A 16,326-nucleotide genomic window follows, 5' to 3' on the forward strand; every position below is an offset into this window, starting at 1 on the left:
TCTGTGTGTGTGTGTGTGTGTGTGTGTGTGTGTGTGTGTGTGTGTGGTCTCTCTGCAAGAGACACATAAGGAAGCAGAGTTCCTAAAGCTTTGGTGACCAGGGGTCCCAGCATTCACACCAAAAGACCAAAGAGATCTTGAGCCACCCTCCTGAGGTCACAGATACACAGAGTCCTATGGCCACAGGCTAGATCTGCCTCACCTGCATGGGATGAAGTCAGTGCTGTGTGTACCTGGCGTGCATACACTTGAAGGCCGAGGGACTATGGGCAGACATGCACAGGCATCAGGGAAAGACTGTAAAGCCACCAGCCAGAGTGTTTGTACTCAGCGATGTCAGTGCAGAAAGGAGCAAGCTGAGGCTGGCGGCTGTACCATCCCCTCTGCGTGGCGGGTGTGTTTAAATGAGAAGCCAGTGTTGCCCTGTGCAGATCACCGGGTGGGATTGCCATAAGTTTCCTTGCAATCCAAGGGAAAGACCCACGATTTCTCTTTCCTTCCCAACTGTTCCACCATCTTGTCTCTGCCATGTTCATTCCTCTGTCTTAATGGGTGGGGTGGTGACACAGACACACGCAGGATCCAGAGAGCAGAAAGGCCTGCATCACCAGGGCAGGCAGAGGAGCCGTACAGAGGGCTTGAGAATCTGTGCAGTCCTCACATGTCCAGGCTGGAGTGCGCGTGCTCACGCAGGTGCCACAGAGTTGAGTCCTTATTTACCTTTCTCAGGATTATGCTGTGCTTCTATAGACACATGAATAAGTTTAAAAGTGGGGTGCTGTGAAGGTCCTTGCGTGCATGCCTCATGAACGAAGCTCGGTCCTCAAAACAAACCTGCATGCAGTGGCATCTGTGATAGCAAGATGGGAGGTGGAGACAGAAGAATCACCCAAGAGCTCATGAACCAGCAGCCCACACAACAGATAGCTTGCCTCAGTAATGTGGACAGAGACCCAGTGCCCAAAGGTTGTCCTCTGACCCCCACGTACACACTGCAGCACACACATGGCCCGCCTCCTTGTGAAACAGAGTTCTGGAAACCCTGGTGGTTCCTGGTAGAAGAGATGGGAGCTGCAATGGAAACTGAGGCAGGGAGCTGAGAGCTGCCTGTACCTTCTTCTGGCCTGCATGCTTGAGGGGCGTGCTCCGTCCCTTCAAGAAAAGGCTCTCGGGTCTCCGGTGCCCCTCACGGGCATGGCACGAGTGCTAAGGGCTTCTCTCCAGAAGGCAGAAGGCTCCTCCCGCCCACACCCAGGCTTGTCCGTCAAGAGGCCATGGCATATGCCCCGGGATGCTAGCTGCTGCTAAAGCCAGCAGAGCCTTCTTGCACTCGTCCACTATGAATTATTGAATTGCATGCATATTTATAGCAACTTCCTAGTAGTTTAATAATTTATTCATCCCGTATGGCTCCTTCAGTCTATTGCTTTTAATTGTTAGGGGAGTCTTTTTAGAGCTTAGTCGACCAGGTTACTCTCTCAAAATGACACTTCCAGCATTCTAAAATTGAATCCCACACACTCGTCCCAGTTCACAGAACCTGCTGCACAGCACATAGGAGGGCTCCATACAGGGGTCTGAACTGTGTTCCCTGCCCACAGGCGGGGCTGCCCCGAGTCTAGAGAGAGCCAGGTTCTTCTCTGAGCTCTGGAGATCAGCCCACAAGCATTCAGTATCCTGCGTTTGGATTTTGTGTAAGATGAGACAGATGAGAGACATAAAGAAAAATGCACTGTAAGTAAGAAGATTCTTCCATGCCTCAATAACTAAGCTTCCTGGGGGCAGGGTGGCCTAACACTCACAAGTGAGCCATTCCTCAGAGACCTTGGACCTCCCTCCAGCTCTTACTGCTCAGTGACAAAATGGACCTGTGGAAATGGCTGTGTTCTGTCTCCACTCAGGTAACTGGGCCCAGCAGTTGCAAGCTGTCCCAGATAAGGAGTCTTTGGTGTTAGGGACGCTGGCTGTGGGGACAACACACCAGATTTCCTGTTGAAGACAAGGCTGGCAGCCTCACAGATCTGTCTTGAGAACAGCCTTTGAGGTAGTGATCTTTGCACTGAGTTGAGTTTCTAGTCATGAATGACATCAGTTTCTATAAATGAAAACCTTCTGTGTCTGATGCTGGTCACCTGGACTTCAGAACTATCCCAGACTTTTAGGGACATGCAGCAGGAGTCCTCTGAAGAGACCCAGCCATTACTGGCCAGTGCCATGAGTCAGCATGGGGCAAGGGCACAGGGTTAGTTCCTGATAAGCTTAACTCAGTCTCTTGAACAGATACGCAACGGGCCCTTCTCTTCCTTTCTGCCCCCACCTAATGTCCCTATCATGGCCCCGCCCCTGTTCTCCAGTTCTCTGAAGAAATGCTCCTTAGCTTGAGCTCGCTGTGGGAGGCACGAGATTACGCAGAAGCTAGAGAGAGAACCCATTCTCTTGGGCTCTAGAGTCAGTAGCAGCCCATGGCCCATCGATGCAGCTCAGCTGGATTGTTGGGTGACAAGCCACACATCTCCAGTCACTCTTTCTCAGGTCTTTGAGGCTGACAGCCCACAAGCAGCTGCATGTGACTCTCAGAAGTAAACAGGGGTTAGCTACCTCTAGTTCCTTAACTATCTCTATGCCACTAAAAAACCTTTGGTAAGATTAACAGCACACTCTGATGATGCTCCTAGCATCTGGGGAACATCTGTGTGTGCCAAGCAGTGTGCTGGACGCTAGGTTCACAAACTCACCATGGTATTTGACCTCCAGATGGAGCCAGGGTCTAGAAGCCTTCATCGTGTTTTGGTTACGTGGGAGGTTCTTACGGAAACACAGCTGGCTGTGCATCAGTTCTGCCCTCGGAGAGTCAGGGAAAGTACAGAAAGGCAGCACATGTGGTCGCCTCTGAAGCCGCTGTTTACCAGCTGGCTCGACTCTCAAGGTCAGAGTGGGGAGAGGATGTGTGAGCATTGGTTCCATGAGGAAATGGAAGTCTTATGAGCAGTATTAGAGGTGAGGACCACTCTAGACTCGTGTCTCATCTTCGAGTGGCCTGCAGTGTGCTAAGTGTGCTGGGCCCTTGAATGAAAGAGGTCACTACTGATCACCAGAACAGACCCAGAAACCCAGGCTGTGCTGCAGAGGCAAGGCCACCCTGCAGAAGACTCAAGGCCCTCTCTAATAGTGCCTTCTCCCTCTGCTGGTCAGCAGAGGAACAGCAGGGTTTGGGAGTGCTTTCATCTGTCCAGCTGTTTTAGGATAAAGCGTGGGAGAAGATACAGTACCGTCTGCCATTGTGGTCATTCTGAAAACCGCAGCACCAAAATCATTTGTACTGGGATGGTTTCTGATAACCAGCCCCGTTACTGAGCCTTAAAAGATCCTGGAGTTTCCTTTCTGTTCCAGTCGGTCCCTTACTAAGGCAGGTGCCAAGGATGCACCAACCGCATCCTGACTGGATGGAAGCCCTGCTTGCCCTGCATTCCTGCGTGTGAGAGAGCCGTGCTCCAGGTTGATCCTCCCACTCTACCTTCAGCAGCCATCATCAAGCAAGCAGCAGGGTGTGCGTGTTTTCACCTGCGAGCATTGCTCATATTCCCCATTTTAAATGAGAACCAAGTCACAGACATGAGACTCGGGCTGGTGAGGTGGCTCAGCAGGTGAGAGCACTTGCCACCAAGCCCTATGACCTGAGCTTCATCTCAGAGACAAAACTAGTGAACAGAGAGAACCAGCTCCTGCAAATGTTCCTCACACATGTGCCATGGCATGCACATGTTTGTGCACATGTGCATGCACCACACACATACACACACACACACACACACACACACACACACACACACGGCCGAGACGAGGCCTGAGTTAGTTTGCACAGTGGGTAAGTTTGCCACGAGACCACATCGCCCTTAGATCCTGGTTTGTACTTGATTAGGTCAACACTGCATTTCTGCCGCTCACTGGGTCCACAGCACCCAAGACCATGGTGGGCACTAGGGTTTGCTCAGTGACTATGGGTGCCTTGGGGGAGCACGGGTCCCCACAGGCTGGCTGCTATGCTCTATACACCTGGACCACTCTGGGGCCCCACATGCAAGGGGCAGCTCCCAGGCAGGAGCTGCTCTTCCACTGAGCCTGCCTCCTCCCCAGCCCTGGCAATTCCCTGCCTTCTGCTCAAGCCTAGCCCCAGTGTGTATTGTTCGTCATTCAGGCTTGCTGTGCGTGTTGGCACTGGCGACAGTGATGGCAATTCAGAAACTTCTGTAATGCAGCAACACTGATCTTTTACTTTCTTCACTCAGTGTGGATAGGGCTAAGGTGGGGGCGGGCAGGGGGGAGAGAGAGAATATGAATGGATATTTTTCCCAGTCATAGTGGAAGAGGGAATATGAATTCTCCTCTAGCTGCTTAAAGAGTAAGTTTTTGTTTAACCTGAATGTCTCCTGGGTTCGTGGTCTATCCAGATGAGGGGTCGGTCCAGGGTTTCTACCCCCTGCCCTGTGTATGCTGCGGCCATCTCCCTAATTATGTCTCTGTTCTGCAGAGGAACTGCCCAGGTCACTGTGGGTTCAGTCCTTTCTGTAAAGCACCAGAAGGGTCACACTGCTCCTGCAGCCCTGCTGCCCCCATGCTAAGAGGATGGCTCTCTGCTTCCTCTACTGCTCCTGTCCTCTGGAATCGGCCTCACCTTCATAGCCCCGACTCGCAGATGTCTCCCTGAGTCACACTTCACACGTGGAGAGGACTTGACTTTCCCAGGTCACTCTGAGCTCCAGAGAGGAGGATGCTTGGCTCTTTGTTTCACAAGGGAAACCGGGGCCCAAACACTAGTGCCGTGTGCCTTGCCTGATGGCCTTGGTCTCTTTCATCCTTTGAGAGTGACTCTCGGTTCATCTTCTGCCTTCTCACTTTACAACAGTAAAGCCAGACTACATCACTGGTGAGATGAACTGTCCCATGGAATTGGACAGGGATAGAGACACCCCAACTGTCCCATGGAAAGCATGAGGAAGGTGCAGACACACCCCCCAAGCAGCTGTCTGGGGAGGGGAGGGGAGGGTTCTGGATGACTCAGAGTACAACCAACTCCTGCTCTTCCTCCTCCTTTCAATACCTGAACCCCGTATTTGCCAAGCTCACAGAGATGCTGTGGTTCTCCTGTAGCCCAAGGATAGTTTGGTGGGAGTGGGGTAAGGGGACGGACATCCCACTCATAGGACAGTTCACCTCACCAACAGGCTCTTTCTCATGGAGATTCTGTCCATTCTCAAGGACATCCTCAGCTTTTGCACGGTTGCCACAGAGACTGGCCACATTGAAACTGGACGGTGTTGTTTCTGGAAAATTATAATGTCCTTCCGTCTCAGCCTCTGGCAGACCTCACAGGTTGCTTCCCTTGCCTCTTGATGACCTTAGAGGGACCCTTTGGGAATTGTCTTTGCCTTTCCCTCACCTGTGAGCAGGGTCCCTGGTAGAGGTCACTGCCTTCCTTCTAGGACAGATACTGAACAGGAAGCACTCCAGAGGTAGCACAAACACTTCCTGGATTATGATTGTAGAAGCCAAGTTTAGGGCCCTGAGTATTGATTAACTCAAAATGAGCCAAGATCAATGAGCAGCATGTCTGGTCCGTATCAGGGCAGAGGGCGGCGCCAAGTGCACGCAGAACCAGACTGACGGGCTTTGACTCCAGTCTGTACCCAGCCTGCCCTGCTGTACTCCATGCCTGGCCACCCCACAGCCTGCTGTAGACATGATAATAGCAGGGCACCTTCTGAGATGGAAATTGTCCTTTTTTTTTTAAAGGAAGCAAAATTGGTGATGTGTTGGATTTTTTTTTTTTTTTTTTACTACTTTCTTCTTTTCTACTAATTCTGGAAAAGGCCCAAGTGAGTGCTGTGATCTAAAGAGGTTCCTAAGTTACATCTCCACCCAGGCAGCCGTTGCGTTTGCATATCTCCAGACCAGGATGGCATCTGATCTGTCATCTTAGAAGCGGGAGGTGATTGATGCTCTCAGCTCACCAAATCCCTCTCCGCCACATGTGATGAAGAGGGTTACAGATATATAATCCTGTGGCACCAGCAATGGAGAAGTGAGAGAGCCCTCATTCTGGGTGTGTACTCTCTGCCAGACTTTGACCCAGCTGTGTTAAACTCTTGGCCGTGGTTGGATTCTTCCTAGATGCATAGCTCCCTTGGCAGAAGGAGCCCCGAGGAGGTGAAATGGTCATTTTTCCACTCATTGCTGGATTCTGACTCCTGAAGACCTTTGGTCTGGAGATGGAAGCAGGTGCAGATGGGGGAGGCTGTCCGGGTCTGACCATCTTGTCCTTTCTGGTGGGGACTCTATTAGGACTTGTCAGCTCCCTCTGCTTTTAGGAGCCATGGTTCAGATCAGTTCAAAGCTACATACTTTGTCCTTTGAACTGTGGACACCCCCAACCCCCAGAAACCATCTGCTGTAAAGCGTGACCCTTGAGCCTGAATTTTATTTCCAGATATAACGATTAATCCTCGTGTTTTCAGCACCTGCCTAATCACCATTGACTGTTTCCTGGTGCCTCCTTATAATTGAAATTCAAAAGAATGCTCCTAAAAAACATCCGTGCTTTCAGAATCAAAGGTGGGATAGCGTTAAGTGTGTTACTTAGTGAAATCAAGTAACGTGTAAAGCTTTTAATGCATGTGTGGTTTTACCACAGGCTGATGATCACACAGATTGTTGTCAGGCTGTGCGGGGTAACACCACGCAGGCAGTTCCGACCCAGTTCTAGAAGGCTCTCAAGACTTCACTGCAGACAGGTCCAACTCCCGACTCGGCATGTCCAGGGGCTGCCTCCCACCAACCACGACCCTTCACCACGGGGCTCTGGGGCTAACTAGCAGGGCCCCTGCCCTATGGCTTCTTGCTCCCATACTGCCATGGGATAGAACACATTCCAACCTGGCTTACTTTTAAATGCGTTCCTACCTTTGGTGTTGGTCCACAGTCTTCCTAAAAGTCGTCTTACCTGGAACACGGACAGAGGAAGGCATCTTGTCCTGCTGGGAATAGTGTGCGGGTAGCAGGGCAGATGGGGCTTCCCATTCGGAGCACAGGGGAGCCTCTCTCCTCCCAGTTCCTGCCTGTCCTCGGGTACCAGTGACGCTTAGAGTGAAGAGTGAGGACCCAGTGGACATCCTGACACTCCTCAGATGAGCGCCGAGAAGCCCTGAAACTCTCTAGTCAAGAAAAAAAATGAAGGTAGAAGATGGAAAAGGAAGGAATGAGGGACAAGTTCCTCTTTTTAAAGATTTGCTTTTCTTAATGCGTGTGGGTGTGCGCACACAAATGCAGTTGCCCCCCAGAGACCAGAGGCATTGAATCCTCTGAATCTGGGACAACGGGTGACTGTGAGCCACCCAGTGTTGGTGCTGAGAACCAAACTTTTTTTACTCTTAACCATTGAGCCATCCCTCCAGTCCTCAGGAGAAATTCTTACATCACAGTTCAGGAAACAAAATTAATTCCATCGTTGCCACCAAACATGAGCTTTTGAACAGGCATTTGCTACATATGGCCATAGGTTTGTTCATTTAAACTTCCAGCTATGAGGTGGATCTCATTCCCATTGTACAGACAGATAATAAGGCCAAGAGATTCCCCATCTGAACCCAGAACCTCTGTCTCCATAACCCATGCACTCTGGTGCCCCTTCACACACTGTGCTCTGTGCTTCTGAGTGGTTAAGGGCAGTAGGAAAAGCAGCGCTGGGCTCTGTGCTTCTGAAGTGGTTAACGGCAGTAGGAAAAGCAGCGCTGGGCTCGCATGCCCAGGGGTCTCTCCTCTGTGGTGAAGGCAGTGACTCTTGGCCACCAAGATCACTACTGCATATGGAGTCTGTGAGTGTCTTGTTAGGGTTTTACTGCTGTGAACAGACACCATGACCAAGACAACTCTTACAAGGACAACATTTAATTGGGGCTGGCTTACAGGTTCAGAGGTTCAGTCCATTATCATCAAGGCAGGCATGGTCCAGCTGGAGCTGAAAGTTCTACATCTTCCGCTGCTAGCAGAATACTGGCTTCCAGGCAGCTAGGATGAGGATCTTAAAGTCCACACCCACAGTGACACACCTACTCCAACATGGCCACAACTACTCCAACAGGGCCACATCTTCTAATAATGCCACTCGCTGGGCTGAGCATATATAAACCACTACAGTGAGGAAAGATTAGTCATGGAGTAGCATTGATGTATGTCTTCTATGAAAGGAAGGAGGAGGAGGAAGAGAAGGGATGCAGGTTTCTGACTGTAAAGAGCCTAGCCCAAGAGCAACTTTCTGGAACTGTCCACAGTTAAGGTGAAGGCCACACCCCTCCTGAAGCAGCTGGTAGCTCTCACACTGTGTCCTGAGTATGGTAAGGCATTAACTAGAAGCCAGGGGAGCCTCATACTCAGCCCTGGGATGTTTAGTTCCCTGTGTAGAGCAAGTAGACTAGGCTGGACCCTCAAGATCCAGTGGTCCAAGCAACTAGAGAAGAACACATTAGAGCTGCAAGCAGGAGCTGCTATATCACATGTGACCCTTGTCCTGGCCACCTCTGAACTCTTGGGAAAACGGAGGCCTGCAGGAGGGAACGGGCACTTAGGACTAATCCCAGTGACAAAACTCCTCACTGCAAGCCCCTGCAGTTAGACCAGGCTGAACATGAGCCACATGTATGTGCTAGCCTAGCACCTGCCCATGTCCTCTTGAAAAACACAACAAATGCATGTGCCTAAGGCAGAGGGCTTGGGTCCTTCTCTCAGGCTAGTCACACTGAAAGTACCCAGGTGGCGTTCTCACCAGACAGTCCGTGACTCCTCAGAAGCCACCCACTGGCCACAGGGGACACTGGGTTTCCAGATGCTGTGCCTGGCCACAGCCTTCACCAGTTCTGAAAGGATCGTCAGCACCATCTGGTGGGGGACAGCGGGCAGGGAAGCCACCTTAGCAGGCAGATTTGAAGACTGCCTTTACAAAGCCCTGTCTGAGTGCAGTGAAGTGAGACAGCAGCCGCCTCTCACCAGCCATGCTGATGACTGTTCAGGCGCCTGTGAAATTAATAACCCCGATAATAGAAGACCAGGCCAGGAAGCTATGAAAAGGACGGAGAGAGGCAGGGAAGGACTCGTCTTCCATCTGCTTGCTGCGAGATGCTTCAGGAAACACCCTGGGGGGAACTCTGGGAGCACACGAGGCCACAGGTTCAAAACTAAGCTGAAATAAAGTTCAGGGGTTCGCTTCCAAGTCACCCTAACTCTATCCATGCAGAGGGTGTCCAAGAAGAGCATATTCCTCAAGACCCCCAGTCACCTGGTCTCTTTCTGTTTGTCCTGACAAAGCTGCTTCTTCCACCACTGAGCCCTGACCTCAGTGTGGAGTACTCAGATCAGTCACAGATGTGCATACTTACAGAGCTCAACTGTGACATCCTGAATCAGCACTGTCCTGCCCCAGCACACCTGCACACACATGCACACGCACACATACACACTCACAGTCTCCAGCTACTGAGCAGTACAGCTGTGTCCACCCCAGGCCCTTGGCATCATGCTAACCCCTGCCTGGGGCCACAGAGCTGTCCCTGCACTTGAGCACCTCACAGCTAAGAGCTGTTCCCATCAGCTTTGCCTGCCATATGGGGAGGCGCAGCCGATTTCATCTGAGGTGTGGACATGATTTGGCGGCCCCTCTGAAGGACCACAATGTCCTCCCCACTGGTCAGGAAGCAGTAAGGCATGCACTAGCAGTGCTTACTGGTGGAACCAACTGTACCAACTTTGTCATTTACCTGGATGCTCATGGCCAGCCTCCTGGTGTTGGGGCAGCCTGGCACTCTAAGTGTGCTTCCAGTAAAGGGGGACTCGGCTGTAGGCTTGCTCTATGGGAAAACACCTGCTCACTCACCTGCTAAACCTCTTCCTAGAAATTGACTCTGGTCCTCTGCCCTGAGTCACCAGGCAACCTTGAATTCGAGACTGAAGTCCTTTTCTGAATGCCGAGGTACCTCCATACCGGGATGACTCCTCCCTGCTTGTCCTGGAGCCTTTTCTGGATGTCGCTCCATGCAGCTGGCCTGTCACATCCCAGCAACAGTCCCTCAGACTCTGTTTCCTGCTTGGGTGGCAGAGCTGGTAGCCCATCGCTGACAAACCCCTACGTTCCCCTGAGCCAGACTGGCACACACACACACACACACACACACACACACACACACACACACACCGCTTTCCCAGAGAGGCCAGAACTAGGACCCAACCACATCTTTTCACTGCCCTTGGGCACCATGTCACTTTCATTTGCATCTTGACTTCAGTGACCTAAAGTAGCAACTGTTAGATCAGTTCAGACAGACCGACAGACAGACCAAGTAGAGCGAGACCTGGAGAGCCCCCCTTCAAGTGCAGTCTGTGGGTCTGTGATGACAACTTTTTGATTTGAAACCTGAATCTGTCGCTGGGGAAAATCTGCGCTGCCCAAAGAGCATCACCAGGCACTGTGTACCTTACTCCATAGGACAGGATGTTAGGACAGTCACCATCAGAATCCTGTCTGACCCTCTCGGTGGAGAGAGCTTGTCACTTTAGCCTCTCAGAGAGATTATTACTGACAAGGAAACTGCAGTTGGACACTTGAGTTCACAGCTGCACCTTAGGGAACAATGACATGGAATCAATTATCACACTGCTCCTACTTCGGGTTGTACCTGGGTATTTAAAAGGGCATCCAAAGTGGTGACCATTTTATATTCCTTTCCGAGTGATTGAAGAATGTTGGTGTCCAGTCTCCCGCCCTCAGGCTCTTGGGTCCACAGTCCACAGACCTCTTAGCCTCAGAACCCCCAGACACAGCCAGCAGCCCCCCATGGATGGGCCTTAGGGGTCAGCTGGTGAAGCAGATGGGCCTTCAGAACCCTAGAACACCCCACCACAGTCCTTTCCGTCTGCCCTCACTTATCCTGTGGGCCCTCGGACTGGACAGAGGAACCAGATTCACACAGTCAGCTTCCCTAGGTTGTGAATTCTCCAGACCACAGTGGAGTCGTAAGACATGGCCAGGATGCTTCTGTACTGTTTGAACAAAGCTTAGAAGACAGAGTGGGCGACAGGAGCAATGGATCTTGGGGGGTAGGATGCTTAGTTCCTAGGGATGCGGGAAGGGGTTAGGCTCACGGTGGCCCCCAGGTTCTCTCTCTGGTTTATTTCTCGCCTTGGTTCCAGGACATCAGCTCCTCCCCCCAAAAGACTCCTCGGTGCTGGCTGCCTGTAGGAGAGATGGGCTTGATGCCCTTCCGGCAGCTCCTCCCAGAAGTAACCACCGTGTTCTGTAGCCCCTTCAATGCACGACGAGGGGGTGTGGACGTAGCAGATTGACTCCTCTCTGTCATTAAATGAGCATGCAATAGAGAAACCCCAACCCAGTTAGCCCCACCACAAGCACTCAGTGAAGCCAAGTGACCCGAGGATGTTTCTGAGCTGTTTGGTTAGATGAGCTTCTTCAGCTTGTGGGACAACAGAAATCACTTGAATTTCACATGCTTTTTGCTAAAGTCTTCAGGACATAAGCAGTGGTACACTATACCAGGCTCATCATCTGCACCCACACAAACCCTAACCTTCAACAGTTAGAAAGGGGCTGGATGCTCTCGGGTACTTCCTCAACCTCTGCCTTCCAGGTATGGCCCTATCCCAAGGACCTCCTTTCAGCCCCATGCTCTGCCCCAGTCTTTGGGGGCTGTGGCCTTGTCCTTGCCTCCTGTCCCCAGTCAGCCTCTGAGTGTCTCCCACATGCTGTCAGAACAAACCACAGCCCCTGCTTCAAATGGAATAAAATGGTTTATCCCAAGATAAACAGAAGTGAATAAGGTCCAGCAACGTGAGTGCGGATTGCTTCCAATGAATCGTTCTATCATGGAAGCAGCAATAAGAGCATAAGAAAGTCATAAGTCAATACATTGGAGTGGGGAAGTGAGCCAGTTGCCAACGCCCTTGCCTTACAAGCATGAGAGCCTCAGTCCCAGAACCCAGTATAGAAGCAAGATATGGTAGAACACACTTGTGATCCCAGCGCTAGGAAGGTGAGCGAGATATGGTAGAACACACTTGTGATCCCAGCGCTAGGAAGGTGAGCGAGATATGGTAGAACACACTTGTGATCCCAGCACTAGGAAGGCGGATGCAAGCAGGTTCCATGGACTCACTGGCCAGCCAGCTGAGCCAACTTAACAAATTCTAAGCCAACAAGAGGACCTGTCCCACAGACAGACAGACAGACAGACAGAGGATAGTTCTTTAGCAGTGACATCCAAGACTGTCCTCTGGCCTCTGCACACACCATGCACACTTGAGAAAATGGATCTGTCAGTTGTATAGGTCGGGGGTCACAGAAAAACATTTCTGCTATAGGTTTCAGATATTGTCTGATCATGTTCTTGACTTCAACATTGGTAGAAGCTAATGTCTTGCTTAGTTAACATGTTCCAAAGGCTTTATCTAATAGTTAAAAGAATGTTAGAACAGGTTCGGGGGAGATAATGAATGACTTTTAAAATGACTAGAGAGCCCAAAATCATTGACTTGCCCGATGCATCTGGGTGATTCAGCTGCTCTTTGCTGCAATCCCTTCCCACCCTCATTCTTCCTGGACCAACCTCAGAAGTGTCCCCAGCCCTGCAGTTCCCTCACAGCCTGGTTGTTGACAAAGTAACAGAGGGGTGAGGTCAGTTCCTCGCGTGGCAGAAGCCATTACCGCTCATTCTCATCTCCTCTGCGGTCACTTTGCCCCTTTCCCCCTTGTGTGAATCGTTCATTAAATCCTCATTTCTCCTCTCTGTTTTCCAGTCCACCTAAACCAACAGTGTTCATCTCTGGCGTTATTGCCCGGGTAAGTGTGTGACCTCTGCGCATGGGCAGTGGGCAGAGGGGGTGGGGCTGGGGAATCCCTTCTCCTGACCTGCTCCTGTAAGAGTGGGCACCTGAACTCCCGGGCAGTCTCTTCTTGCCTTTGCCTTCAGTAAGCACGAGTGCCACCCATCTGGTCTGGGGCTGGTGGCCTTCTTCAGTGACATACTTCTTTGCAGGAGTGTGCGTCAGTGATTAGGAACTTGTGACTCCCACAGCTGAGCACCTGCTCCCATGCCACAGAATCACCCGCTCCTCACGGGCTATGGCTCCGGGCCTTAAGTGGCCTTGCCTGCAAACATTTCCCCAACATCAGCACAGGGTGTCACCCAGGAGACCTAAGTAGGGAGAAGTTGAGTGTTTGTGAGTGAAGTTTCAGTACTGTGCAGCCAGGCATGCGCATCTGGGTCCTGTCGGGCTGCTTTTGTTTGCTGGCCCTTGGACTTCTACTAATGTTTTCTGCCATGCCATGTACCTTTGAGGAGTCCTCTCATGTCAAGGTCTAGGTTCCACTGTCTGGGGAAACCAGCATTACTGGGGACAGCATAGGTAACAGAACCTAAATGTCACAGCCATTTAGACCTAGGGCCAGATCATGGCAGGTTTGCTGTGCACAAGAATATTAAATGCTGCCATTCAATATTCTCACTCCTTCGTTACATGGTGCTGTCTGCCCTTGGCCAGATCAAAACCCACGGCTGGCATGAGAAGCCAACTGAACCCTCCTTGGAACACAGCCTGGCCCTTTCTCTAGGCCCCCACAGGTTGCATCCCACTCAGTCTCCTGGTCCCCCTTGCCCTGAGCTTTTCCTCCCCATGAGTACCCAGGCCCGCTCGCAGCTGTGCTGACAAGTCCCACTGTGAGACTCTAGATTTGGCCCGTGTTGCTCCCAAGTCAGATGGTACCAACACAGATCTGTCAGGGAAAGCCTGCCCACCCCAGGTCGGTTCACAGAAGCTACATGGCAGCTGGGTCTTCTGAAGCAAAGGCTGCACGGGTCACCACTGTCCATGTGGTCATCACGGGCTCATGCCACTGCCTGCTCCCAGGTCCGGTGGCCTGCAGGGCCTTGCAAGCCACAATAGTAGTCCACTACTCCACAGCCAACCCATCCCCGACCCCTGCAGGAGACTGGCAGACCTGGGTTTGAAGGACTTTTCTCTCTAGTCCATCCATTTACTGTTAACATTGCTGTCTCCCCGCAGGGTGACAAAGACTTTCCCCCAGCGGCTGCACAGGTGGCCCACCAGAAGCCACATGCCTCCATGGACAAACACGTTTCTCCAAGAACGCAGCATATCCAACAGCCTCGCAAGTGACCGGCACCCAGACCCGGCACCCAGACCCAGCACCTCAACAGCTGCAGCCCCCACGACGCCCCCAGGCTGCTTTCCTGACAAAACAACCCCGTACTTTCCCACGGAGTTTACTACATTTAGAAACCTCAGACAAAGCAACGTGGGCCTCGGCTCTCTCAGTCCCCATATTGAAAACTAGAAGAGGCTCAAACCCCAAACTTTGTTTCTAAGAGTCCTAGTCAAGGGTCCCTAAAGGGTCATTGAACACCTCCCCACAGAAGTGCCATTAGCAGAACTTGGCAAGTCCTTCTCACTGTAGCAGTCGCTGAAAGTCCTTACTCGTGGTCCTGAGAGGAAGAGCCCACTTTGGAGAGATTTGATAAGGCTAGGCGGAAAGACAAAACCCTGTGGCATGCTCCGCCCCAGCTGTGCTCACTTCTGCTCCCAGGCCGAGGCTGCAGAGCCCTGCTTTTCTGAAAAGTCAAAGGGCTCCCTTAGCCAGATGTAGAGCCTTCCGGAGCACTGCTCTTGGCGGGTGCTCCCGGCTGTCCCAGTGGCCTACGGTGGCTCCAGCGGCCGTTCACGCTTGCTCTGTGGGCACCGTGTGTGCCTCCAGCCTTTCTGGGACTACTTACCAGGCCACGTTGCTAAAGGAGGGAAGGGCTCCTCGAATTTTATGAGCAATTTAGTACCCTAGCAGTGGATTTACAGGGAGCAGAACCCAGGCCACGAGTCTGTGTCGTCAGTGTCTCCCGTTGTAATTACTGAAATGGTGTGAAGTGACCAAGGGTCGCTTTGGAGACCCAGCCTTAGCCACAGCCCACAACCAAATCTAGGAAGGGACCTTAGAGCCATAAGGCCAGGTCCCCCCACCCCCGTGCAGACCTTCCTACGCTGTGCTGCGCGCATCCGGAAGCATTCACAGTCCCAACAACCTGAGGGGCTACCCTGTGTCTGTGGAGGCTGGGTCACTGAAGGTGACCTGTTTGCTTGAATGAATTTCCTAATCTTTGACGTTGAGAATATGTTGATTATAATAAAGCTCCTGCATTTCTGCCTCAGTGTCTCTCTTACGGTTCAGAGATTTCTCTTTACAGCTTCCCAGGGCAGTTTCAGTGGAAGTATGATGGATACTTTCCTCAGACACACCAGAAGAGGGCATCAAAGCCCATTACAGATGGTTGTGAGCCACCACGTGATTGCAGGGAATTGAACTCAGGATCTTCCTAGACAAGGAAGTCATCCCAACTGCTAAGGGAAGAGCCCCAGCACCGAGGCAGCTGAAGTGATTCCTTCCACAGCTGACAAAAGTCAGGGAGGACTTGAGAAGCCAGAAAAGAGACTCAGGAGCTGATGACCACCTTCTGTGGCAGGTGCTCCAGCTCCCCAGCCAGGCTGGCCACCCACAGAGGCCATGGTGGATACCCACAATCCTGATTCATAAAGGACAGCAATGTGGAGCCTCACTTTGCATCCAGGGGCAGAGAGCTGTTCTCAGTAACTAACTGTGGTCAGTGGACACTATAGCCTCCCCTAACAACACAGCAAGCTGGGGCTGTGAGCCGGGTGGGAACACTTTCCATTCAAATGGTAACAATGTCTCCTCAGTCCAGCATCTTCCCCAGTCACAGCTGCAAAGGCCCTGTGTGCAGCTGAGGCCACATCCACACATCATGAGAGCCGGACCTTGAGTATTTCTTTTTCCCTTTTAGGCTGTCAGGAGAGACATTGTTTAGCCCAGGACATCAGCCTCATGCTAAAAGCCAGAAGCCACCGTCCCTATTCACACCAAACTGCTGAGACTGTCACCTGCTGTAGGTTCCATAACCAGCCCCAGAACTGACAGAGATGACAAAGTGGGGCAGAAGTGCTAAGGCCCTACACTCTGAGCTCTCAGGCCCGGGCACAGTGGCTGATGCTATCCGTGGTTCAGTCACATGACTACAGTTCCAGGGGTCCAGGGGTCCAGGGGTCCAGGCTCAGCTTTGCACTGTGACCTGTCAACCGATGTGTCCCAGTGTGGGGCAAGATCCATCTCCAGAGTCAGAGTCAAGTTGCTCGTTAGCAAACAGCTCTCTGATAAGATACAGCAATGGCTAAAAAGCACATAAAAAA

General features: G+C 51.8%; 1 protein-coding gene across 1 annotated transcript in view; it reads left to right on the forward strand.

Annotated features, from left to right (window-relative positions):
• Positions 1-15,272, forward strand: part of Dap (death associated protein) — a 44,443-nt gene extending 29,171 nt beyond the window's left edge. Inside the window, exons 3-4 of the mRNA XM_021208547.1 lie at positions 12,853-12,895; positions 14,119-15,272. Coding sequence (XP_021064206.1) covers positions 12,853-12,895; positions 14,119-14,232 — 157 coding nt within the window. The 3' untranslated portion in view covers positions 14,233-15,272. The remainder of the gene's footprint in view (positions 1-12,852; positions 12,896-14,118) is intronic.
• The last annotated feature ends 1,054 nt before the right edge of the window (positions 15,273-16,326 follow it).

This window comes from Mus pahari, chromosome 11 (genome assembly GCF_900095145.1).
Source record: "Mus pahari chromosome 11, PAHARI_EIJ_v1.1, whole genome shotgun sequence".
NCBI classification, from domain to species: Eukaryota; Metazoa; Chordata; class Mammalia; order Rodentia; family Muridae; genus Mus; species Mus pahari.